General features: G+C 42.7%; 1 protein-coding gene across 1 annotated transcript in view; it reads left to right on the forward strand.

Annotated features, from left to right (window-relative positions):
• Nucleotides 1-26,089, forward strand: part of grin3bb (glutamate receptor, ionotropic, N-methyl-D-aspartate 3Bb) — a 102,867-nt gene that overhangs the window by 35,944 nt on the left and 40,834 nt on the right. Inside the window, exon 2 of the mRNA XM_072243868.1 lies at nucleotides 6,558-7,156. Coding sequence (XP_072099969.1) covers nucleotides 6,558-7,156 — 599 coding nt within the window. The remainder of the gene's footprint in view (nucleotides 1-6,557; nucleotides 7,157-26,089) is intronic.

The following is a 26,089-nucleotide window of genomic DNA, read 5'->3' on the forward strand; positions in this document are numbered from 1 at the left end:
TGACTTCAGGAGAACTCGTACCACTCACCCCTTTCTTTACATCAGTGGCACAGCAGTGAAAACTTGGAGCAGTTACAAACTCCTGGGAGTACATATCTTGTACGACCTCTCATGATCCCGGAACACATTCTACACAGTCAAGAAAACTCATCAACACCTCTACTTTCTGAGGAGGCTGAAGAGAGCTTGACAATTCTACAGATGCGAAGTAGAGAGCGTCCTAACATTCTGCATGGCTGCTTGGTACGGAAACTGCACTGCGGCGGACAGGAGGGCCCTACGACGGGTAGCCAAAGCTGCCCAACGCATCACTGGCACCAGCCTACCCACTATCAAGGACATATATACAGAACGGTGCTGGAAAAGGGTCAGTAACGTCATGAAGGCTCTCATAGTCATAGTCATAGTCATACTTTATTGATCCCGGGGGAAACTGGTTTTCGTTACAGCTGCACCATAATAATAAATAGTAATAAAACCATAAATAGTTAAATAGTAATATTTAAATTATGCCAGGAAATAAGTCCAGGACCAGCCTATTGGCTGAGGGTGTCTGACCCTCCAAGGGAGGAGTTGTAAAGTTTGATGGCCACAGGCAGGAATGACTTCCTATGACGCTCTGTGTTGCATCTCGGTGGACTAGGTCTCCGGCTCAATGTGCTCCTGTGCCCACCCAGTACATTATGTAGTGGATGGGAGACGTTGTCCAAGATGGCATGCCACTTAGACAGCATCCTCTCTTCAGACACCACCGTGAGAGAGCCCAGTTCCATCCCCACAACATCACTGGCCTTACGAATGAGTTTGTTGATTCTGTTGGTGTCTGCTACCCTCAGCCTGCTGCCCCAGCACACAACAGCAAACATGATAGCACTGGCCACCACAGACTCGTAGAACATCCTCAGCATCGTCTGGCAGATGTTACCCACCCTGCTCATGGATTGCTTGTCCCATTCCCATCTGGGATGGGGATATCAGACTCAAAAGCAGATACTTTCCCCAAGTAGTAAAGCTGATCAACACCTCCACCCACTATTCCACTCCCCCACACCCCACCACCACTGCTTCATCACTCCCTGTCAGTCACTTATGTACAGACACTCCAGTGTCAAACGACACTTTATGGACATACAATCAATCTATGTATATAAGCTATCTTATGTATTTATATTGATTGTATTTTTTAAAATTATGGTGTTCTTTATCTTATTGTGTTTTTTTGTTCTGTATCAGATCCGAAGTAGCAAATATTTCATTTTCCTTTACACTGAGTACTGGAAATGACATTAAACAATCTTGAATTCACGTTTCTTTTAGTAGTCACACAACAATAAAATCCATTTTCCAGTGAATGAGCATGAAATCTGGTGCCTGAAGTGGCTGGAAAGGGAATATGCAAAATGGGACTCCGGAGAGTGGACTGGGAACACAGGAGTTCATAAATGAATTTCTCAGCAGTTAATGGTCGGCATTAAGTTGGAGGGAAGGTAAATTTGATGCTGTGAAGTTTATGTGATGTACGTACGACCATTTATTGATTCAGGAAGACTTTAGTTAGGGATGTGTGAGATTTGTTATGGTTGCAGTCACTGATTGGGTTTATTTGTAATCAGTAGGGTAAACACTATGGAATTGCTGAGCATATAGTTGCTAGATAAACAGTGAATTTGCTGAATCTCTTTTATTGTAAGTATTGGGAGGATTAGAAAGTAAATAATTTATGTTTTAAGCAAAGCTTTACATTGGTTCACTTTGTATTGTAAATTAGTTTTTTATGTAATTTAATATTGTATAGGGTTAATGGATAAAATAGTTTAATACATGCAAATATTGTTGCAATGCCCTCTTTATTGGAGGCATACACTGCAATATATAGTCAGTACCTTCATGAATGACTGTATGTGTACTATCTGATATAACTTCAGATAGCAGGTGGCTCCTGCTTCATCCCTTCTTTCCTCCTTGTCATACAGGTAATTTGCCCTCTTTCCTTCAGTGCAGATGAAGGGTCTCAACCTGAACTATTAACTGTCCATTTATCTCCAAAGATGTTGCTTGAATTGCTGAGTTCCTCCACTGTTTTGTATATTGCTCCAGATTCAAGCATCTGCAGTCTCTTGGGTCTCCATTTCAGCATGGCGGTGCATAGGTCTTTGTAAGGATATAGGCGCTGTCTCTGGTTTGTTCAGAGACACGAGAGACTACAGATGCTGGAATCCGGAGCAGCAAACACAATGCTGGAGAAAATCTGAGTCAGGCAGCATCGGTGGGGATAACTGACAGATAAATTCAAGGTGAGACCCTTCACGTACAGTGAGCTCATGAAGCTGATTCTGAATTTGATGCATCTCTTGACCTATTATAAGTCGGGACAATAAGTTGATTAACTTGTTCTCTGAGAAGAGAAGGATACCACTGCTGCCATAGCTATTAGTACCTGTAGTATTGGAACCATAAGCATGGTATTTTACATTACTGACATCTGTATAGGGCCAGGGTAAAACGTCCCATAAATGATTACAAATAATTGTCAAATAGTATGTCATGCCAATCCATATCAGATATTGGGAGACAATGGAAAGTTTGGTCAAAGAAAGAAACTTTAAGAAAACTCTCAAGGGAGGAAGAGAATTGTTAATCAGCAGGGAGGTTTAGGAAGTGCAAACCCAAGTGTGGGCCAAGGCAGCTGAAAACGCAACAAGTATTGATAGAGCGATTAAAGTAGAGGATCTGCAAGAAGCCGAAGAGGAAGGTCAATTAGCTCAGATGGTTAGAGGACAAGGTGGTTAAAGAGAAGGGAATGGGGGGGTGGGATGTGGTGATGGAGGATTTGTAACTGAGAGTGGGAACTGCAAACCCGAAGCATTGGTGATGGACGAGACGAGGTGGGGCAATCTGCAGGAGAACAAGTCCTTCTGACCCAAGTGATTGAGGATATAGACATTAGAGTTTGCCAGTGCTCAAGTTTGGGAACTGGACTAAAGAGTGCTTAAATTGTCAAGTTTAAATGTAATACTATCATAAGTAGTTTCAGAGGTTTTTAAAGCTCTTGTTACAAGGATGAGGGCTTACTGTTTCCATGGATACATGACCAAATATAGCACCAAGGTCCTGAAGATCTGTTTCAGTGTCAAACAATTTTCCAGAAAGAAGGATGGACCCTTGTACCAATTCAACATGGACGAGATGGGCTGAAGGGCCTGTTTCTGTGTTGTAGGCTTCTATGATCCTATGAGAGTAGGCATGCAAAAATGGCACATGGTCATGGGGAAAAGTATTCACTATATTTGATAGCACTTTGGGAAGAATATCTGAGAAATAATCATGAGATATCTTCTACTTTTCCATTACATGTATCATACCTCCTTAAATCAAGGTGCCATGTTTCATGCTTAAAGATCTGCAGTTTTACTTGAGAAAGAGCGGAGATCCAAGATAACTCAATTTTCTGTTAACATCATCCATTCATCTCACCTTAGAAGCATCCTTGCTTCTAAGTCAGAAGATTTTAAATTCGATAATGACGTCTGAGCCTCGAATAGTTTATTAAAAAGCCTCTAATAGTCTAATACAGAGCCTTTAATAGTCTATTACTGCAGGTTCTCACCTAAAATCACAGCTACATTCTGAGAAATGGTAATGCTAAGTAAAGTGATCTTTCCCAGGTCAAGTACAGAGTAGGATCAGGAACCAGGTAATTGACTGAATGAGTGGAGTTGGGGCAGTGATCTGGAGGAGGGAGGTCAGTGGATTGGGGTAAATTGAAGGTATATCTGGGAATTATCTTTGTAGGGTTCCAGTCTGTTGCTGCATTGAGTACCTAATGAATGAGCAGCTGAGTACAGTCTCTTGTCACCTGGTAGCATCACACAAGGCAATCAGTGTCCCTGGAATGATTGTGGGCAACTATGTGTAACTTGAATCACTAATACTTCACAGCATAATAACAAAGTCAATGATGAATGAAATGACATTAAGGTAAGATTGCCTGTAAAATGTGAGAGACGCTTTTTTTTATGGGATGTTTAATTAAAGTACATCTGCTGTCTCTCAGGTAGCACTATTTCAAAATTATCCCGACTATTCTGGCACAGCAGTGCAGCTGTAAATGCATCGTGTTACAGTGCCAGTGATCACTGATCAGCGTATAATTCCCAATGCTGTCTGTAAGGATTTTGTACATTCTCCCTGTGTCCGCGTGGATTTCCTCTGAGTGCCCTGGTTTCCTCCCACCTTCCAAAGGCGTACGTTTAGGTTTAGTGAGTTGTGGGCATGCTATGTAGGAGCCAGAAGTCTGATGATACCCACATGCTGCCCGGCACGATTCTTGCTTATTTGATTTCACACGATGCATTTCACTGTATGATTCGATGTTTCAATGTAAAGTGACAAATAAAGCTAATCTTATCTTAAAAACCAAAAATTATTCCTCAATTGCAGTGTAAAAATAGATCTGTTCTTTATCCTGTTATTGATTGAGGAAACTTTGCACAAACTGCAACTGCATTTCCTATATTCTGGCACCAACTTCACATCAAAGAGTACTGCTTTAAGCACTTTAAAGTGTCCTAAGATTTTGAAGGCACTATGAATGTTGATACTTTTCCCTTACCATGCCCCTAGGTAGCCCCTGCTGCAATTGCAATAGTCAACCATTTCAGAGGGTGTTAAAAGCCCATCTGGATTCTTCATTCCATCCAGAATTCTTGCTTTCCTTCAACCCTTTTTGTCTTAAAGAGCTCATCATTTTCAGGAGCTGAAGGAAGAAAGATGACGATGAACGTAATTGAAATGCATGGACGTCATTTGAATGCCTTCATGGTGCTGATTGCTAAGACCCATTGTGGCAGTGCAATGCGACAGTGCAGCAGGCTTCATTTTTCAGATTTACTACTCTAACTTATGATCGTGGTTTCATGCCCTGACGTCACATTTCAAAACAATCCATAAAAAATGTCCTGCAGTATCGACCAGAATTAATACTTTAACATTCTTGTTCAAACTCCTTCAGAGCAAGCATCATTTCATATTATAAAACACTATAGAACAGGGATCTAATAATTCTGTACTGCATACAGCTGGGTTGGATCAATATCCATCTAAAAATGAACTTTTAACTTGCAAACCTGGATATTTATGGTATGAGTATTGCAGGAGGGACAAAAAGGTCTCAGACTATTATTGAGGGAACGTTAATAAAGAGAAAAGGTCAAGTTTTTGGTTTTGTATTTGCCTGATGGTTCATTCCTCTCAATTTCCTCCTATCCTCCCAATTTCCTCCCATCCTCCCAATCCTGACTGGGTGCAGGTGAGAGGAAGCCATCCCTTTTTCTTCCCTATTTAGCTCAGATGAGCCCAACCAATAACCATTGACAAGTAGTCAGCTATGGAGGGTGTTATGGAAGAGGTTATTTCTAACCTTATCACCAACCTCGAGGATTAATGACATTTGTTTCATGAATTATACCATTTACATTTGAATCTCTAGTACTAAATCCATTGCCCAGAAGGTTGAGATGAGTGAAAACTACTTTAAGATCAGTAAAGTGAAAATTAAATTTAAGACATTGCTCAGAAAAAAAATTAATTTAAAGGTAGTGACTTGTTTGAATGTTTCCTCTTTATGAGCTACTTGTAATCAATGTGCCCGGAAAAGATATAGAGCACTGACTTCTGGCAGGAAAATACATCCTCTGTTTCTAAGTCTTGGAGTCCATGGAATCACAAGTCATGGAGTGACACAGCTTAGAAATAAGTCTCCTCAGCCCACCAAGACCTTATTGATTCTCAATTACTTATTTACATCAATCCTACACTATGGCCCCGTACTCACTTTCCCACATTCCCAGCCAGCTCTTCACTACTACTGCTACTTACCTGAATGATGAGCAATTCACATTTAAACTACCAACCCGCACATCTTTGTGACATGGGCGGAAACCAGAGCACCCAGAGGAAATCTGTGCACTCCCAGGGAAAGTGCACAAGCTCCACCCTAACACACACGCGCCACCAGAGGTCAGGATCGAGCCTGGGTCATTGGAGCTGGGAGGTAGCAGCTCCACCAGTTGTGCCACTCTGCTGCCCTGAAATTCCTCGCAGTTGAAACCAGAGATTAGAGAGACAAAAATCTGTGTTGTCTCCTTGTACTCTTTGTTTTTATATTCAGGTGCACGTTGCTTAAAGTCATATTCAGAACCACGTGGGATTAGAGTGTTTAAGGGAGTTAAAGATGCAGGTTAGGTAGATCCTAGGTGAAGTTGAGGTGGACATAGGCTTGCATGCTTTGGACAATGGTTACGAAAGTGATGGGTGGTGGACAAGGAGGGGGTAGAGGTTATCCTACACAGAATGGATGGTGGGTGCATTTGTTGGGTAATGTGTCCACAGAGTAAGAGATTAAGATGGATAGTTATTGGTTATTACTGAGTCTGGGTACCAGTATATATTGAAAGCCAAGTGAAAGAAGCTGAACTGCTATTTTAAAATTCTTGATGTATTGCATATTCTTGTTTCCTGACTCAAATTGCTAATTCTGAAATTGATTTACTTTGCAGAACCCACTGCACCTGCAGATGAGCATGGAAAGCCCGATGACCTCCTTGATGGACTTACTCATCAGTGTCCTTAAAACCAATGCCTGGTATGATGTCAGTGTGATTTTGTGTCACAGCTGGGACATCTCCGGCTTGCTCAGCTACCTAAGCGACAACTCGAACTTCGAACTGCGGGCTTTGCTCAACCTCACGGACGTGGATGATGCGGGCATCATTCAGTTTTTACATGAGAAATTGAATGATTTGAAGGACTCATCCACCTCGGTTCTGATGTTTAGCAGCGATGCTAAATGCTCCGATTTTGTCTTTGAAACAGCAGCCGCGTTGGGCTTGACCTCCTCAGACTTTCACTGGGTTATTGGTCATCCACTCAACATCGATGATCTGCAAACGGCTGACCTGCCCCTAGGCCTACTTGCCTACGGCGAAGTGAACAAGCCAGTTCTGGGAAGTTACGTGAGAGATGCGGTTGAACTAATAGCGAGAGCCATATCCACAGCAGTGTTCATCCGACCTGACACGACACTCATCCAAAGCATGGTGAACTGCTACGACAAAGAGAAAGAAGAGATGATATCTTCAGGTCAATATCTTTCAAGGTACAACTTTCTCATGAAGATGTATCAATGATTGAATGTTTACTTCCCTTTTTAGCTCTTAAGACATAGGAGCAAAATTAGATCACTTCACTTGGCCTGCCATTCCATCATGACTGATTTATTATCCCTCTCGACCCCATTATCCTGCCTTCCCCTGTAACCTTTGATGCCCTTACTCATCAAGACCTATCAACCTCCACCTTAAATGTACCCAATGACTTGGTCTCCACAGCTGTCTGTGACAATGAATTCCACAAATTTATTCCTTATGGATAAAGAAATTACAGTTGCAAGAAAAAGTTTGTGAACCCTTTGCAATTACCTGGTTTTCTGCACTAATTACTCATAAAATGTGACCTGATCTTCATCTAAGTCGCAATAATAGACAAACACAATCTGTCTAAACTAATAATACACAAACAATTGTACTTTTCTTGTCTTTATTGAACCCATTGTTCAATCATTCACAGTCCAGGCTAGAAAAAATATGTGAATCCTTGTACTTAATAACTGGTAGAACCTCCTTTAGTAGCAATAACCTCCACTAAACAGTTCCTATCACTGCTGATCTGATGTATACAATGGTGAGGAGGAATTTTAGACCATTCCTCCATCAAAAACTGTTTCAATTCGTCAATATTTCTGGGATACCTTGCGTGAACAGCACTCTGCAGGTCATACCACGGCATTTCAGTTGGGTTAAGGTCTGGACTCTGACTTGGCCGTTTCAGAACACAATTTTCTTCTTTTTAAACCATTTTGTTGTTGATTTACTCTGTGTTTTGCATTATTGTCTTGTTGCATCATCCAGCTTCTATTAAGCTTCAGGTGACAACCGCTACCCTCTGTAGAATGCCTTGATACAATTTTCAATTCACTGTTTCCTCAGTGACTGCAAACTGTTCAGGTCCTGAGGCAGCAAAGCAGCTCCAAACCACAATGCTCCTACCATGCCTCACAGTTGGGATGAGGTTTTGGTGTTGGTGTGCAGTGTCCCTTTTCCTCCAAACATAGCGGTGAGCATTTCTGCCAAAAAGTTTAACTTTTGTCTCATCTGTCCACAGAACATTGTTCTAGAAACATTGTGGAACATCCAGGTCGTCTTTTGCAAACTTGAGATGTGCAACAATGTGTTTTTTTGCAGAGCTGTGGTTCCTCTGTGGTGTCCTTCCATTCACACCATTCTAGTTCAGTATTTTTCTTATGGTGGACACATGAACAGAGACTTTAGCAAGTTCTAGAGATTTCTTCAGATCTTTTGCTGTTGCCCTCGGGTTCTTTTTCACCTCCTTCAGCATTGCACGCCGTGCTCTTGTTGTGATCTTTGTATGATCCCCATGCTTAGGGAGAGTAGCAACAGTACTGAATTTCCTCCACTTTCAGTACGCTGGATAAACTCAGCAGGTCGGGCAGCATCAAGTTAGAAACGATGAGTCGATGTTTCGGGCCAGAACCCTTTGTCAGGACTGAAAGATGGAGAAGGATTTGAAGAATGCTTGTAGCTTCAGTTGAAAGACCAGTAATTTGAAAGACAAAGGGGTGGGGGAGGGGAAGCATTGACGTCATAGCCCTGAAAACAATGGGTAGTAGAAGAAGGAGGCGGAACCATGAGGGAGCTGGGGGAGGGGGTAGAGTGAAATAGGGATAAAGGGAGGGGGAAGGAATTACCAGAAGTTGGAGAATTCTGTGTTCATACCAAGGGGCTGGAGACTACCTAGACGGTATATGAGGTGTTGCTCCTTCAACCTGAGTTAGCCTCATCATGGCAGTAGAGGAGGCCATGTATGGACATATCTGAATGGGAGTGTGAAGCAGAGTTGAAGTGGGTGGCTACCGGGAGATCCTGTCTGTTGTGGCGGACGGAGTGGAGGTGCTCGACGAAGCGGTCCCCCAATCTGCATCTTTCACCGATGTAGAGGAGGCCGTACCAGGAGCACCGGATGCAATAGATGACCCCAACAGACTCACAAGTGAAGTGTTGCCTCACCTAGAAGGACTGTTTGGGGCCCTGAATGGTTGCAAGAGATGAGGTTTAGGGACAGGTGTAGCACTTAGGCTTACAGGGATAAGTGCCGGGTGGGAGATCAGTGGGGATGGACGTGCGGATAAGGGAGTCATGGAGGGACCGATCCCAGTGGAAAGCGGAGAGGGGTGGAGAGGGAAAGATGTGCTTAGTGGTGGGGTCCTGTTGAAGGTGGCGGAAGTTGTGGAGGATAATGTGCTGGATCCGGAGGCTGGTGGGGTGGTAGGTAAGGATAAGGGGAACTCCGTCCCTGTTGTGGTTACGGGGAGGATGGAGTGAGGGCCGAAGTGCGGGAAATGGAGGAGATGTGGGTGAGGGCATCATTGATGACGGTAGACGGGAAACCACGATCCTTAAAGAAAGAGGACATTTGAGATGTCCTGGAACGGAAAGCCTCATCCTCGAAGCAGATGCGGCGGAGACGGAGGAACTGGGAATAGGGAATGGCATTTTTGCATGTGGCGGGGTGGGAAGAGGTATAGTCGAGGTAGTTATGAGAGTCAGTGGGCTTGTAGAAGATGTCAGTGGACAGTCTGTCTCCAGAGATGGAGACCGAGACATCGAGAAAGGGGAGAGAAGTGTCCGAGATAGAGTAAGTGAATTTGAGGGCTGGGTGGAAGTTTGAAGTAAAGTTGATGAAATTGACGAGCTCAGCATGGGTGCAGGAAGCAGCACCAATGTAGTCGTCAATGTACCGAAGGAAAAGTTGGGGAGCAGTACCATAATAGGTTTGGAGCACAGACCGTTCCACATAAGCAACGAAGAGGCAGGAGTAGCTGGGTCCCATGCTAGTTCCCATAGCTACACCCTTAGTCTGAAGAAAGTGGGAAGAGCCAAAAGAGAAGTTATTAAGTGTGAGAACCAGTTCCGCCAACCGGAGGAGGGTAGTGGTGGTGGGGAACTGGTGAGGTCTATTGTCCAGAAAGTAGCAGAGGGCTTTGACTTAGTCCTAAATTAGTTTATTAATTTAATTTAATTAGTTTAATTTGTTTAATTCCTTAGTATAAAATTACAGTATTGCTCTTAACTTGCAAGATCCACACTCTGTATACACTGCACTCAGCTGATACTGCACACTCATCTAAAACACCTTGTGTGTTAGAAGAATTCACAGTTCTGTGTTCACAGGTACGGCCTGTTTTGTGTCAGCTGACTTCCACTGGGGATCTACTTACGGGTCTCAGATTCAGAATCAGAATCAGGTTTATCACCACCGGCATGTGTCGTGAAATTTGTTAACTTAGCAGCAGCAGTTCAATGCAATACATAATCTAGCAGAGAGAAAAAATAAATAAAATAAAAATAATAATAATAATAAATAAATGAGTAAATCAATTACATATATTGAATAGATTTAAAAAAGTGCAAAAACAGAAATTCTGTATATTAGAAACATGAGGTACTGTCCAAAGATTCAATGTCCATTTAGGAATCAGATGGCAGAGGGGAAGAAGCTGTTCCTGAATCACTAAGTGTGTGCCTTCAGGCTTCTGTACCTCCTACCTGATGATAACAGTGAGAAAAGGACACGCCCTGGGTGCTGGAGGTCCTTAGTAATGGACACTGGCAGAAGGTTGTCATGGGAACCTTTGCAAGGACTAACACAGCTTGGGTTGACAACCAGTACAAAACCTAGATGTCATGTTCTCACGAGATTGGTCAAGGTGGACCCTGCATCTTAAGACTTTAATAGGGCTGCACTTCCAGCCATACTCAGCTAACACATTCTTCTTCTTCATTCTTGTCCCTCAGGTTTGTGGGTGATTTGCTTCCCTCTGGTTCTGATCCTGCAAATGAGACCAATGTGGGAATTGTGGCCTGTTCTGTAGACAGGACAGGAAGTGGCTGGTGGGACAGGCGGCCAGGTAGTTTGGGAGGTGGAGCTCCACTTCTGCGTGGCCCCAGATCTGAGGAAAGTGTAGAGGGGATGTCAGAGATATGTTTTTTTACACACAGAGTGGTGGGTGTTGTGTGTGGTGGTAGTGGCAGATATATCAGTGACGTTTAAGAGACTTAGATAATCATATGATGAAAGAGAAATGGAGGACTATGTGGGAGGGAAGCATTAGATTGATCTTGGAGAAAATGAAAAGGTTGGCACAACATCATGGGTCAAAGGGCCTGTACTGTGCTGTACTGTTCTATGTTCTGTGTTCTATCCCCGTTGCTTCACCTGTTCCTGTTTCTCTGTCTCTTCATTCCCTTCTATTCTCCATGTACTCTTTTCCCTGTCTAATTGTTATGTTTCTCCTTCCTTTCCCTTCTGCTCCCATTGTCCACATGTGCCTTTCCATGTCTGTGTTCCTGCCTCTGCCTATCACTCTCCGTCTCTTCTTCACCATGCCTCCAATCCGTAATCAGCCTGTGATTCATCTGTTTCTTTGCTCTTGGATGCTGCTGACTATGAGGTCTCCCTCCCTTTCCCCCTCCCTATCGCCCTCCCTATCCCCTTCCCCTCCCTCCCTCCCTCCCCCCTCACCCTCCGTTCGCCCTCTCCCTCCCTTCCTCCCTCCCTCACCCGCCGTTCGCCCTCCCTCTCCCTCCCTCTCTCACATGCACACGTTCTGCCATGTTCCACTCCCACTCTGTCTTGCACACACACATGCTCACCTTTATTTTTACTGCCCACTCATTCACATAATCATCGTTAAATCTAACTCCCCCCCCCCACTCCAGAGTCCCCTCACATCCACACTCTATCATTATTCCACAACCAAGAAAGCATCAGCAGCATGCCTTTTCAGCTACTTTCTGCAATTGTTATTCATTGTAGGCAAATGTCACCAACAACTGGTGCGCAGTGCTTCACACCAGAGGATGTTCACTTCAGCACAGCAGGCTAGGGAAAGGGTGGTGGACCTCAAGTCTGTAGGACAGGTGAATGAGGAGAAGTGAACCTTGTTCAGGGTTTGTCAGGTAGGATTTCATTGCACCTTTGCACCATGGAGGACTTCAATATGCAGGTAGATTTGGAAAATCAGCTTGGTGCTGGATTACGGGAGGGTGAATTTCAAGAGTGCCTATGAGATGACGTTTTAGAGCAGTTCATGGTTGAGCCCACTAGGGGATCAGCTATTCTGGACTGGGTGTTGTGCAATGAACCAGAGACCTTTAGGTAAAAGGATCCTTCGGGGCAAGTGATCACAATATGATAGAATTCACCCTGAAATTTGAGAAAGTCAGATGTATCAGTATTACAGTGGAGTAAAGATTTACAGAGAGAAGAGTTGACCGAAATTGATTGGAAAAGAACACTGGCTAGGATGACAGCAGTGGCTGGAATTTCTGGAAACAATTCAGAAGGCACAGGATATATACATCCAAAAGAGACAAGAGTATTCTAAAGGAAAGATGACACAACCATGGATAACAAGAGAAGTCAAAATGAACATTAAAGCCAAAGAGAGGACGTATAATACAGCAAAGATTAGTGGGAAGTTAGAGGATTGGGAAGCTTTTAAAAACCAACAGCAGGCAACTAAAAATGTCACAAAGAAAGTAAAGATGGAATATGAAAGTAATCTAATCAATAGTATTAAAGTGGATACCAAAAACGTCTTCAGATACATAAAGTGTAAAAGAGAGGCAAGAGTGGATATTGGACCACTGGAAAACGATGCTGGAGAGGTAGTAATGAGGGACAATGAAATAAAGGATGAACTGAATAAGTATTTTGCACTCGTCTTCACTGTGGAAGGCACTAGTGGAAGTTACTGGTGTCAGGGGCAGGAAGTGTGTGAAGTTACCATAACTAGAGAGAAGGTTCTTAGGAAACTGAAAGGCCTGAAGGTAGATAAGTCACCTGGACCAGATATCATACACCCCAGAGTTCTGAAAGAAGTGGCCGACAAGATTGTGGTGGCATTAGTAAAGATCTTTGAAGTCTCGCTAGATTCCGGAATGGTTCTGGAAGACTGGAGAATTGCAAATGCCACTCCACTCTTCAAGAACACAGAGAGACAGAAGAAAGGAAACTATAGGCCAGTTAGTCTGACCTCAGTGGTTGGGAAGATGTTGGAGTTGATTACTAAGGATGAGGTCTCAGGGTACTTGGAGGCACATGATAAAATAGGCCATAGTCAGCATGGTTTCCTCAAGTGAAAATCTTGCCTGACAAATCAGTTGGAATTCTTTGAAGGAGGTAACAAGCAGGATAGACAAAGAAGAATTGGTTAATGTTGTAGCAACAACATTGCTGGTGAACGCAGCAGGCCAGGCAGTATCTCGGTACAGTTGACGTTTCAGGCTGAGACCCTTCGTCAGGACGGAGGGTCACGGCCCGAAACGTCGACTGTACCTCTTCCTAGAGATGCTGCCTGGCCTGCTGCGTTCATCAGCAACTTTGATGTGTGTTGCTTGAATTTCCAGCATCTGCAGAATTCCTTGTGTTTGTTTAATGTCATGTTTGTGCTTGGGTTTTCAGAAGGCCTTTGACAAGGTGTCACACATGAAGCTGCTTAACAAGCTTTGAGCCCATGGTATTACAGGGAAGATTCTAGCATGGATAAAGCAGTGGCTGATTGGCAGGAGGCAAAGGGAGCCTTTTCTGACTGACTAGTGGTGTTCCACAGGGGTCTGTGCTGGGACTGATTCTTTTTACATTGTATGTCAATGATTGGGATAAAGGATTTGATAGCTTTGTTGCAAAGTTTGCAAATGATATAAAGATAGCTGGAGGGGCAGGTAGTTTTGATGAAGTAGAGAGGATACAGAAGGACTTAGACAGATTAGGAGAATGGGCAAAGAAGTGGCAGATGGAATATAGCATCGTGAAGTGTATGGTCATGCACTTTGGTAGAAGAAATGAAAGGGTTGACTGTTTTCTAAATGGAGAGAAATACAAAAAACTGAGAAGCAAAGGGACTTGAGAATGCAAGATTCCTGAAATGATAATTTGCAGGTTGAATCTGTGGTGAGGAAGGCAAATACAATGTTAGCATTCATTTCAAGAGTACTGGAATATAAAAGCAAGGTTGTAATGTTATAAAGCACTGGCCTGTATTCACTAGAATTGAGAAGAATGAGCAGTGACCTAACTGAAACCAGTCGAATCATGAAAGGTCTTGATAGAGTGGATATGGAGAAGGATATTTCCTATGACATAGCCTTAGAACAGAGAAGTGTCCTTTTAGAACGGAGATGAGCAGGAAGTTCTTTTGTCAGAAGGTGATGAATATGTGGAATTATTTGCTACAGGCAGCTGTGGAGGTCAAGTGTTTATGTATATGTAAGGCAGAGTTTGATAGATTCTTGATTGCTTAGGGCACAAAGGAATACGGGCAGAAGACAGGAGACTGGGGCTGAACGGAAAACCATGATGAAACCATGCCTCTCTGGTGCCCAGGTACGGGATGTCTCAGATCGAGTCCAGAGTATTCTGAGGAGAGAGGGCGAGCAGCCGGAAGTCTTGGTACATGTTGGTACCAATGACATAGACAGAAAAAGAGAGGAGGTCCTGAAGAAAGATTACTGGGAGCTTGGAAGGAAATTGAAAAGCCGGACCTCCAGAGTAATAATATCAGGATTGCTGCCTGAGCTGTGTGCTAATGATGGTAAAAATAGCAAAATTAAGCAGATGAATGTGTGGCTAAGTAACTGGTGCGGGGGGGGCAGGGCTTCAAATTCTTGAATCATTGGGATCTATTTTGGGGAAGGTATGACTTATACAAAAAAGATGGATTACACCTGAACTCAAAAGGTACTAATATCCTGGCGGGATTGTTTAATATAGCTGTTAGGGAGGGTTTAAACTAAGTTGGCAAGGGGAAGGAAACCAAGGTGTTAGGGTCGAGGAAGAGGAAAATAGAAATAAGTCAAAAATACTGTGTAGCAAAGATGGCAAGAAGGACAGGCCAGTGAATATACAGGATAATTTGCTGCAAGATAGAAATATAGCAAAATTGGCATCAGATACTGATCTAAATGTACTGTACTTAAATGCACGCAGCATTAGAAATAAAGTGGATGACCTTGCTGCACAGCCACAGGTTAAAAGATATGACATTGTGGCCATCACCGAGTCATGGCTAAATGATGGATGTGATTGGGAGCTGAATGTCCAAGGATACGCAGTGTATAGGAAAGATAGGTAGGTAAAGGGGGTGGCGTGGCCCTGATGGTAAGTAACGATATCAAATCACTAGAAAGAAAGGACATAGGATCAGAAGAGGTAGAATCCTTATGGGTAGAATTAAGAAATGGCAAGGGTAAAAAGACACTAATAGCAGTTATATACAGGCCTCCAAACAGCAGCCAGGATGTGGACTACAAGTTGCAGCTGGAAATAGAAAAGGCGTGTCAGAAGGAAAATGTCAAGATAATTATGGGGGATTTTAATATGAAAGTGGATTGGGAAAGTCAGGAAGGTAATGGATCTCAGGAGAGGGAGTTTGTAGAATGCCTACAGGATGGCTTTTTGGAGCAGCTTGTCCAGAAGCCCACCAGGGGACCGGCTGTTTTGGATTGGGTGCTGTGTAACGAACCTGAGGCGATTAGGGAGCTGGAGGTAAAGGAACCTCTTGGAAGTAGTGATAATAATATGATTGAGTTCAGTTTCAAATTTGAAAAGGAGAAGCTGGTATCAGGTGTATCGATATTTCAGTGGAACAGGGGAAATTACAGTGGTATGAGAGAGGAACTGGCCCAAGTCAATTGGAAAAGTAAGCTAAATGGAGGGATGGCAGAGCAGAATTGGATGAAATTCCTACAAGAAATAAGGAAAACGCAGGAAAAATATATTCCAAGAAAAAAGAAAATCATGAATGGAAAAATGGCACAAATGTGGCTAACGAGAGAGGTTAAGGCAAAATAAAAGCAAAAGAAATGGCGTACAAGGAAGCAAAAATTAGTGGAAAACTGAGGACTGGAAGACTTTTAAAAACTTACAGAAGGAAACTAAGGAAGTAGTTAGGAAAGAAAAGATGAATTATGAAAGGAAGTTGGCGATTAACATAAAAAAGGATACTAAGAATTTTTTTAAATATACGAAGAGTAAAAGAGTTACAAGGGTAGATACGGGACTGATTGAAAATGATGCTGGAGAAATTATAATGGATAACAAAGAGATGGTGGAGGAACTGAATGAGTATTTTGCATCAGTCTTTACAGTGGTAGCCAGAGGTATCAGAGAATAGAATTAGGTACAGTCAAGATTACTAGAGAGAAAGTGCTTGGGAAGCTAAGTGGACTAAGAATAGATAAGTCTCCCAGTCCAGATGAGGTGCACCCAAGGGTTCTGAAGGCGGTGGCTTTGGAGATTGTGGAAGCATTGGAAATGATCTTACAGGAATCAATAGACTCTGGCATGGTTCCGGAGGACTGGAAGGTTGCAAATGTGGTTCTGCTATTTAAGAAAGGAAGGAGGCAGCAAGAAGAAAATTACAGACCTATTAGTCTGACATCGGTAGTTGGAAAGATATTGGAGTCAATCCTCAAGGACGAGGTTATGAAATACCTTGAGGTGCATGACAAGATAGGCCGAAGCCAGCATGGTTTCATAAAGGGAAGATCCTGCCTCACCAACCTATTGGAATTTTTTGAGGTAAGCTCGAATAAGATTGACAAGGGAGAGGCTGTGGATGTTGTGTATTTGGATTTTCAAAAGGCCTTTGATAAGGTACCGCATATGAGGCTGCTTAATAAGATGAGAGCCCATGGAATTATAGGAAAGATATTGAAATGGGTGGAGCATTGGCTGATAGGCAGAAAGCAAAGGGTGGGAATAAAGGGATCCTATTCTGACTGGTTGCCGGTTACTAGTGGTGTTCCGCAGGGGTCGGTGTTGGGGCCGCTTCTTTTTACGATGTATATCGATGATTTGGATTATGGATTAAATGGTTTTGTGGCTAAATTTGCGGATGACACCAAGATAGGTGGAGGAGCAGGAAATGTTGAAGAAACGGAAAGGTTGCAGAGAGACTTAGTCAGTTTAGGAGAGTGGGCAAAGAAATGGCAGATGAGATACAACGTTGACAAATGTACGGTTGTACATTTCGGAAGAAGAAATAATCAGGCAGATTATTATTTAGGTGGGGAGAAAATTCAAAAATCGGAAGTGCAAAGGGACTTGGGGGTCCTCGTGCAGGATACCCTAAAGGTTAACCACCAAGTTGGATCGGCGGTAAGGGAAGCGAATGCTATGTTGGCACTCATTTCAAGAGGAATAGTGTATAAGAGTAAGGAGGTGTTGATGAGGCTCTTTGGGGCATTAGTGAGACCTCATTTGGAATACCATGTGCAGATTTGGGCCCCCTATCTTAGAAAGGATGTACTGATGTTGGAGAGAGTTCAGAGAAGATTTATGAGGATGTTTCCTGGAATGCAGGGGCTAACATATGAGGAGCGTTTGTTAGCTCTTGGATTGTATTCATTAGAGTATAGAAGAATGAGAGGGGATCTCATAGAAACATTTCGAATGTTGAAAGGGTTGGACAGAGTAGATGTGGAAAGGTTGTTTCCCTTGGTGGGTGAGTCCAGGACAAGAGGCCATAGTCTTAGAATTAGAGGGTACCCAGTTAAAACAGAGATGAGGAGAATTTTTTTAGCCAGAGGGTCGTGGATTTGTGGAATTCGTTGCCACATATGGCTGTGGAGGCCCAAACATTGAGGGTGTTTAAGGAGGAGCTTGACAGGTATCTAATTAGTCAGGGTATCAAGGGATATGGGGAAAAAGTCAGAAACTGGAACTAGATGGGTGAATAGTTTAGCTCATGGGGGAGCTGCGGAGCAGACTCGATAGGCCGAATGGCCTACTTCTGCTCCTTTGTCTTGTCTTGTGAAATGGCAGAATAGACTCGATGTGCTAACTAGCCTCATTCTGCTCCTATATTGTATGGTCTTATGGTCTTCACACATTCTTACTTATTGGCATGGACGTCACTAGCTGCAGAGATTGTGCCTAGCACCAAAATTAGTCATTTTCCAAATACAGATAACTAATGGAGCTTTTACACATCAATAAGACATTAAGTCATTAGCAATATTTAAATGATGCCCAGAACATCACTCATCACTGAGTTGTACTTGGCCAAACAAATAGCCCAGCAGAGTCAATGGTTCGTGCATTGCAGCAAGTTCAGATATCTCTGTCCCCTCACAATGCAATATACTATGTCAAGTGTATCTGTCCAGAGCCTTCATCTGTCTGTTATCACCAGTAAAACCTTCTGTGCGGTTGTGTGCTGGGGCAATGGCATCAACACGGGTGATGCCAACCGGCTCAATAAACTGATTAGAAAGTCTGGCTTTGTTATAATTGTCAAACTCGATCCACTGGAGGCTGTGGTAGAACAAAGGACCCTATGGAAAATCCTGGCAATTCTGGACAATGTTCTTCACCCTCTGCATGCCACCTTGGCTGAACAGAGGAGCACTTTTAGTCATAGACTAAGACAACTGCACTGCTCCAAAGAGCGCTATCTATATGAGGTCATTCTTACCCTTGGCCATTAGGCTCTATAATGAGTCAACCTATAGCTGGGGAAGTGATGACCTCCTCCTGTTAGACTGTTTGAGGTAACTTATTTTTTATTCTTTCTTACTTCTCTTCTAATATTAGTAATTTTTGTATATCTGTGCACTTGTAATGCTACTGAGACACTAATTTCCTTTAGGATCAATAAAGTATCTATCTGACTATCTGTCTATCTACCTATTTTATATTTCATATTGTAACGTAATTTTCAATGTATTGCTCTGTACTGCTGCTGTAAAACAACAAATTCCACAGCATATATCAGTGATAATAAACCTGATACTGATTCCTTTGATCTTACATTAACAGATATCTCTACGTGTTTCAAACGATATTGCCACCATACATGCGTTCAGCCACCATTCTCATACAATAAAGTCACAGAGCCCAGAGTCATGAAGTAGTGGACACCGACCATTTTGCCCATTCATACTAATCCAATTTTCCCACATTAGGACTGTCAGGGAGCAGTGACTAAGGATTGTAAAGTAGGACTCAATGAGATTAAGGTTCCGACATTGTGAGAATCCCCACTGCAGCTGTGCCATTGAAATGGTCAAAGCTTATAACAAGGTGTAGAATTGTGATCTTCAATGCTCATAGTCCATTTAATACTTCATTGAGAACTGTCAGTTTTGGCAAGCATATGCCAAGTTAAGTCGGCCAATCCCAGTTCAATGGATTCAGCAAGAACTATTCATTCTAATGAATAGTTTCAAACATATCTTGGAATTAATATTTGTAAATAGATGCAGAGTAGTCATGCTAGTGTTCTCCCTGTAGTAATAAGACATGCTTGCTGAAAAAATATAATATTTGTTGCACAACACTTTTGCAGAAGCACCTGATGTGTATGTCTTTTCCTTTTAGGTTTGCCCAAAGGGGCCAGTCTGGGAAGGGGGCGAGAGCTGCAACCTCCTATCCAGAGCTGTGGCCAGAGTCACATAAGCAGCTGAAAGAGTTGGAGTAATGCCACTGTAGTTGAAGAACAGCACATGATGCACCCAATCCTGCAAAGCACCAGCTCAGACACCATCAGGGGAAGATTAGAGCAGAAGGGTTTCTTTCGGAGGGGAGTCATGTCTGACCCTGCATTCAGGCAGGAGAGGAAGGGGAGCCACGAACTTGACTCCACAGAGGTTGAATCCAGTCATGAATGCCGATTTTGAGGGACTAGGTGTTTTCTATGATAGGAAGGCATTTAGGAGAAGGTGCTTGGATGGTGCTATACATGTTTGTGGCATTATCAGACTAGAATCAGAATCAGGTTTATTATCACGGGCATTTGACATGAAATTTGTTAACTTAGCAGCAGCAGTTCAATGCAATAGCAGAGAGAGAGAAAAAAAAAATAAAACATAATAAATAAACAAATAAATCAATTACGTATATTGAATAGATTTTTAAAAATGTGCAAGAACAGAAATACTGTACATTAAAAAAAGTGAGGTAGTGTCCAAAGCTTCAATGTCTATTTAGGAATCGGATGGCAGAGGGGAAGAAGCTGTTCCTGAATTGCTGAGTGTGTGCCTTCAGGCTTCTGTATCTCCTACCTGAGAAAAAGGCATGCCCTGGGTGCTGGAGGTCCGTAATAAAGGACGCTGCCTTTCTGAGACACCGCTCCCTAAAGAAGTCCTGCGTACTTTGTAGGCTAGTGCCCAAGATGGAGCTGATGAGATTTACGAACTTCTGCAGCTTCTTTCAGCCCTGCGCAGTAACCCCTCCATACCAGTCAGTGATGCAGCCTGTCAGAATGCTCTCCACAGTACAACTAGAGAAGTTTTTGAGTGTATTTGTTGACATGCCAAATCTTTTCAAACTCCTAATAACGTATAGCCGCTGACTTGCCTTCTTTATGACTCCATCGATATGTTGGAACCAGGTTAAATCCTCAGAGATCTTGACACCGAGGAACTTGAAGCTGCTCACTTCCTCCACTTCTGATCCCTCTATGAGGATTGGTATGTGTTCCTTCGTCTTACCCTTCCTGAAGTCCACAATCAGCTCTTTTGTCTTACTGACGTTGAGTACCAGGTAGTTGCTGCGACACCACTCCACTGGTTGGCATATCTCACTCCTGTATGCCCTCTCGTCACCATCTGAGACTCGACCAACAATGGTTGTATCACCGGAAAATTTGTAGATGGTATTTGAGCTATGTCTAGCCACACAGTCATGTGTATGCAGAGAGTAGAGCAGTGGGCTAAGCACACACCCCTGAGGTGCACCAGTGTTGATCGTCAGCAAGGAGGATATGTTATCACCAATCCGCACAGACTGTGGTCTTCTGGTTAGGAAGTCGAGGATCCAATTGCAGAGGGAGGTACAGAGGCCCATGTTCTGCACTTCTGAATCAGGAACTAGATGCATGAATTAAGTAGGAGATGGTATTCTCTTGGGAGCTGTTCCAAAAGTCAGGTCAACTTGATTCCACTTTCAAAATCATTTGTTTTTCTATACCAATCAATAGCAAAGGAAGCACAAAGGGCGAGGAAGCAAGGATTTTCTCTACTGAGGCAAGTTCCAGTCCTCCAGAATTCAGCTAAACCTAAATTAGCTGCAGGCCGAGGGTTGTGGACAGGATCTTGTTGCTCTGCAGGTCGCTGGTGCTACCATCAGAGAGTTAGCACTTATGTTCAGGACTGCAGGAAACCAGAGGCTATGATGACAGTTGTGCAACCTGAGTAATACCAGATGTGCAAATAATTGTCTGCTTGGTGCAATGAGAGCTCAGTTCAATTTGCACGAACTGAGACTCCTATCTTCTCTCAGGATGTCAGGGTCTATTTTGCAGCTAATGTCCTCAACAGTGCAGCCAAGCCTCCCTTCCCAAACTGCATGGACAGTAGTTGGAAGCTCCCAGTCTGACCACCTTGAAGGACAGATCAGGTCGAGATGAGATGCATCTCTTAGACAATCACAATGGTGTAGTGATAGGGAGTCCAATCCTACATTGAATGGAAAGGAAAGGTACGTTGCATCCAGAGTTTCTCTGGTTAGCAGACGATTTCCCTCCACGCCTCTCTGATGTAGTGGGGAACCGCCTACGAGGCAAGTTACAGCAGTGGTTTGCCATTACCTTCTGCCGGGTGAGTTTCCAAAGGGATCACCGGCTCGTAACCCAGCACGGATGGAAAGCGTGCAGGGGAGCCGGCTGGATTCGATCCTGGGACTTTCCGTCCCGCAGTCTGACACTGATGCCACTACGCCACCAGCTGGGTCCCTACATTGAATATCATCAGAAAAAAGAGGCATTGTGTAAACTTTAATTGTTCCATCAAGATTTCTTTGGAACCAAATGCTTAAACCATTAACATTGGTGCTGAAACTCTTATGCAGCTCATATAACTTAACCAGAAGTAGAGTCCTCTCATGCTTTTCACCTTTCAGTCCTTACTTTTACTTCACAGTGTTAAATTAATTGATTTACTGCAGTGGTTGTGCAGTTGTCATTTCAACGGACAAGATGAATGGCAATGTACATGATTGCAACTTTCACCTTACTTTTAAAACTTTTTGGAGTCATAGAACACTACATCACAGAAACAGGCCCTTCAGCCCATCTAGTCTCTGCAGAACCTTTAATCTGAGTCCCATCTGAAGTGTATTTAATATTTCAGTAGTATGTGAATAATATTGCAAATATATTGTTTGATTAAGCATTTTATGTTTTTTACATATTGTATTGCAGGTTATAAGTGAAAGTATATGAATGGCATACGTCATCACACCATTATGTAGTAAGTGTGCATCTCTCTAAAAGTAAAAACAAAACTAAGGCATGCTATGCCCAGCTCCGTAATTTTGCTTTCAATGGAGTAGTCTGTTGGATGCTGCGAGAGCTTAAAGTCCCTTCCTTGTCCATTCTTCAGATAACTAGGATAAACGATACAGCTGGTGGCACGGTTTCAAAGGTAGTATAGTAGCGGCCTCACAGCTGCAGCGACCCACGTTCAACCGTGACCACTGATGCTGCTTGTGTGGGAGTTTTTGTGCTTTTCCCGGGGCCATGTTGGTCTCCTTCGGGTTTTCCGGTTTCCTCCCACATCCCAAAGATGTGGGTGTTGATAGGTTAAACGGCCACTGTAAATGGTCCCTGGTGTGTAGGTGAGTAGATGAAGGGGAATACGTGTTGGGGGGCGGGGGGTGGAGGTGGAATTGTTGGGAATAGGGGAGAATAAAATAAGTTAGGGTAGGATTAGTGTAAAAATGGATGCTTAATTATTGGTGCAGACCCAGTGGGCTGAAGACCCTGTTTCGCTGTTACACCTCTTTATGTCTCTGTGGCTCTGTGACAATCATTCAAAGGAGCTAACTGTACAAGGACAATGTAGGGCATCCTGCCACAAGGCCAAATGGTCTTACCAGGACTACTTTATGTAGTCTTGCATCAGAAAGCAATTTATATTGCCCATAGCAGTCTGGCTATTTTGGGCTCCCTTACAGCACAATAAACGTTAGCAATAACAATACCTTCATGAAGATGGCTTAAAGGCTTATAAGGGAGATGAGGCTTCCTTAAAAAACTGTATATTAGTATGGGGTAATGCCATGACTAATCTGCTCCTGTAGGCAAACAGTCAGTGAGATGCCTTTGGAAGAAGACTAGAGTCAGAGATTACATTAACAATTCTCAAACTTCAGAAGGTCATAGCTTTCCAATTCAGAAATTTTGTCATTGAAAAGTCACTCTTGCAAGAATACCAGCAGGATAAAGATGTATCTTTTGAAGCATATCATTACACAGCTCCAGGGTGAAGTTTCCTGCACAGAGGCTTCAGCCCAAATGTGAATGTCAAAGTATGAAGTTGGGGAAATTTAATATACTTAATATCAAACGTATTGCTTTGTTAGAGATATTACTACTATTTCAGATGAGGCCACAAGCCTACTAAATGTATGCCATATCAATTGAAGTGATGACGATCTCCAGCTTAGGCTGAAGTATTCCCTGAACTAGGAGGATATCACCTCCATCCCCACTCCCACATAACCTGTTTGAATAAGATCTCTGGTGATGAACCCTTGCAAACCTTTTGTGTTTGGATCCGGTCAGTGCCTGAAGTGCCGGAAAGATCCACCTCATCAAATGGGAAGAGCGGTATATCTAGACTCATCCTCAAAGTATAATCAAACACTAATGTTGATGATATTTGTATGAGTTTTAAGCCAGAAAACCAACACTGGCCAAGACAAAAATCACATTCAATAATGAGCAAACATTGTTAATAACCAGCATTAGCACACAGAAAAATGCACACAAAATTACCTCACTCTACATTAAAACAACTTTTAAATTATGGAACGCATTGGCATTCTGCAAACAAATGCCTAGAAAATTATGTTTAAATATCTTTCCTTATTGCAGCTTTTTGTTGGTTTAAGATATTTATATTCCTTTAGGCAATCATTACTGAATGTGAGAATTGACTTGGAGAAGTTGCAGTGTCTGCTGGCTTGACTGAAATGGATTAACATCACCTCACATTCCACCAGTTTCAATTGCTTAGCTGAATAGGTCTCCACTGATCAATACATGTCAGTATGTCTCCTTTGAGGTTGTTAATCAGGAACACAAAGAAGCTCAGTCCCATGGCATTTTCTCCTTCCCCTTTCCCCTGTTTCCCAGTGGATGGTGGCTGCCAAAGACACAAACACAAATTTTTATTACCTTGGCATTTCGAACAAGGATTTTAAAGATAACGTGGACCTAGAACAGAATATGGAGCATCATTTCGTAAACAAGTGAGCAATACCGCCCAGAAGGATAAGGGCAGCAGATGTCTGTAAGTCATCCAAATGTGGGTGCCCATTGCCTGTTCTTTTAGCATCGCTGGGTCAAAATGCTTGAATGCCCAATGGGAGTTCCTTCACCAATTGACCCACAGGGGCAGTTCAGCGGCACCCTTTCAATGACAACTATGGATAAGGAATGATGGCCACCTGATATCTCTGGTGAGACACACTATGTGAAAATATCAGCAGCTCAGTCTGTTGCATCTCTGCCAGTAAATGATCCTTATGCGAGATCCGAATTTAAGCTATATTACTGTTCCTGCTATTGATAATGAAGATGATTTGCTTACACAGTTATAATAAAAAGCCCTCCCTTTGCTCTTTATGCAGATGTTCTTTGTTCCATATTTAATTTCCATTTAACCATATCTAAAGGCATTTTCTCTGGTGTGGTGGTTCATATTTTCTCCGGTATTGTTTAAAGCTCTCCCATTATTTATGTGTCCTCACTGGAATGTACCATCTTCCTACTCTCCCTTATCCTTTACCAAGATCTAAAAATCACAGCTGTCCTCATCTCCCTCAGTATCCCTTCCTCCTGCAATCTGCAGGCTCTTTAAACCCTCAAGCCTAATGCTGCTTAGTCACTATTCTGATTTAGAATGATGGAATGCTTGGCACTAAGACAGCATGAGTCATCGTTCCTCTGACCATTCTGGCGTGTACATCATTGTTACCTTATTCCTGTCACTTTGTTCTTTCTCTGCATATTAAATATTTCTCCTTCTAAAATATTTATTTTGCTCTCCTGTAAATTTAAATTAGCTAAGCTGCAACATCCGTTTAGTGATCTCTTTTCAGCCTTAACTTTGTTTTGCTTTTGATTTTACTTTGCAGCTTTCCTGGAGTCTTCCACGAGACTTCAATGTGTTGAAATAATTACATTTGAAATATTAAATGTTTTACCCTTCTCAATTTTATTTTCAGCAGTGGGTGGCGGGGGCTTGGAAGAAGCAGGTTTAATTTCCCTCATGGGGATCTGAGACCATGGGCAGATTGGTTTCCAGTAGCTTGCTGCGGAGGCCAATCATCCTATGGAAATTCTAGATGGCAAGTGCCAGTGGGATATGCTGCCAAATGTGAGATAACAAATGAGAATTTTGCTTTGAAAAGTTATAAATGACTTTCCAAACTCAGAATTGAATTACTATGAGATTAGTTGTGTGAATTAGGCAGCCCAGGGAGAGGGCGGAAGTGGAGGGTAATGAAACTTCTCGGAGAGTGATTGATTTTTGACTGACTTGATTTAATGGAGGGCATAAGAGGTAAGTTAGGGTCAGAAATCTGGAGGGCATGTAATGTATGTGTGCTATGTAATAGTGGTTAACAATTATTCTTTTAAGGCTGTACTACTTTTATGTGACTGTTGTCCTGGTTACAGAATTTTTGACGTAGAACTTGCCAAGAGCTGACTGTGGAAGAAAGCCACAGTAAGAAAATGTTGTCAGAACACCACATTTTTCTCTTATTCAATGAAATCCTCATCTCTCAGCTTAAATTTCCAATAATTTTTCCTGTAACTTACTAAACCAGTGTAGATACCTAATGGAGAGGTTCACTCTGTGTCATGCTGTGTTCATAAGGAGATTGAGACCAATTAATAGATGACTAAAGTTCATCAAGTGACTTAACAGAAGCTTGA

The sequence above is a fragment of the Mobula birostris genome, chromosome 26 (assembly GCF_030028105.1).
Source record: "Mobula birostris isolate sMobBir1 chromosome 26, sMobBir1.hap1, whole genome shotgun sequence".
NCBI classification, from domain to species: Eukaryota; Metazoa; Chordata; class Chondrichthyes; order Myliobatiformes; family Myliobatidae; genus Mobula; species Mobula birostris.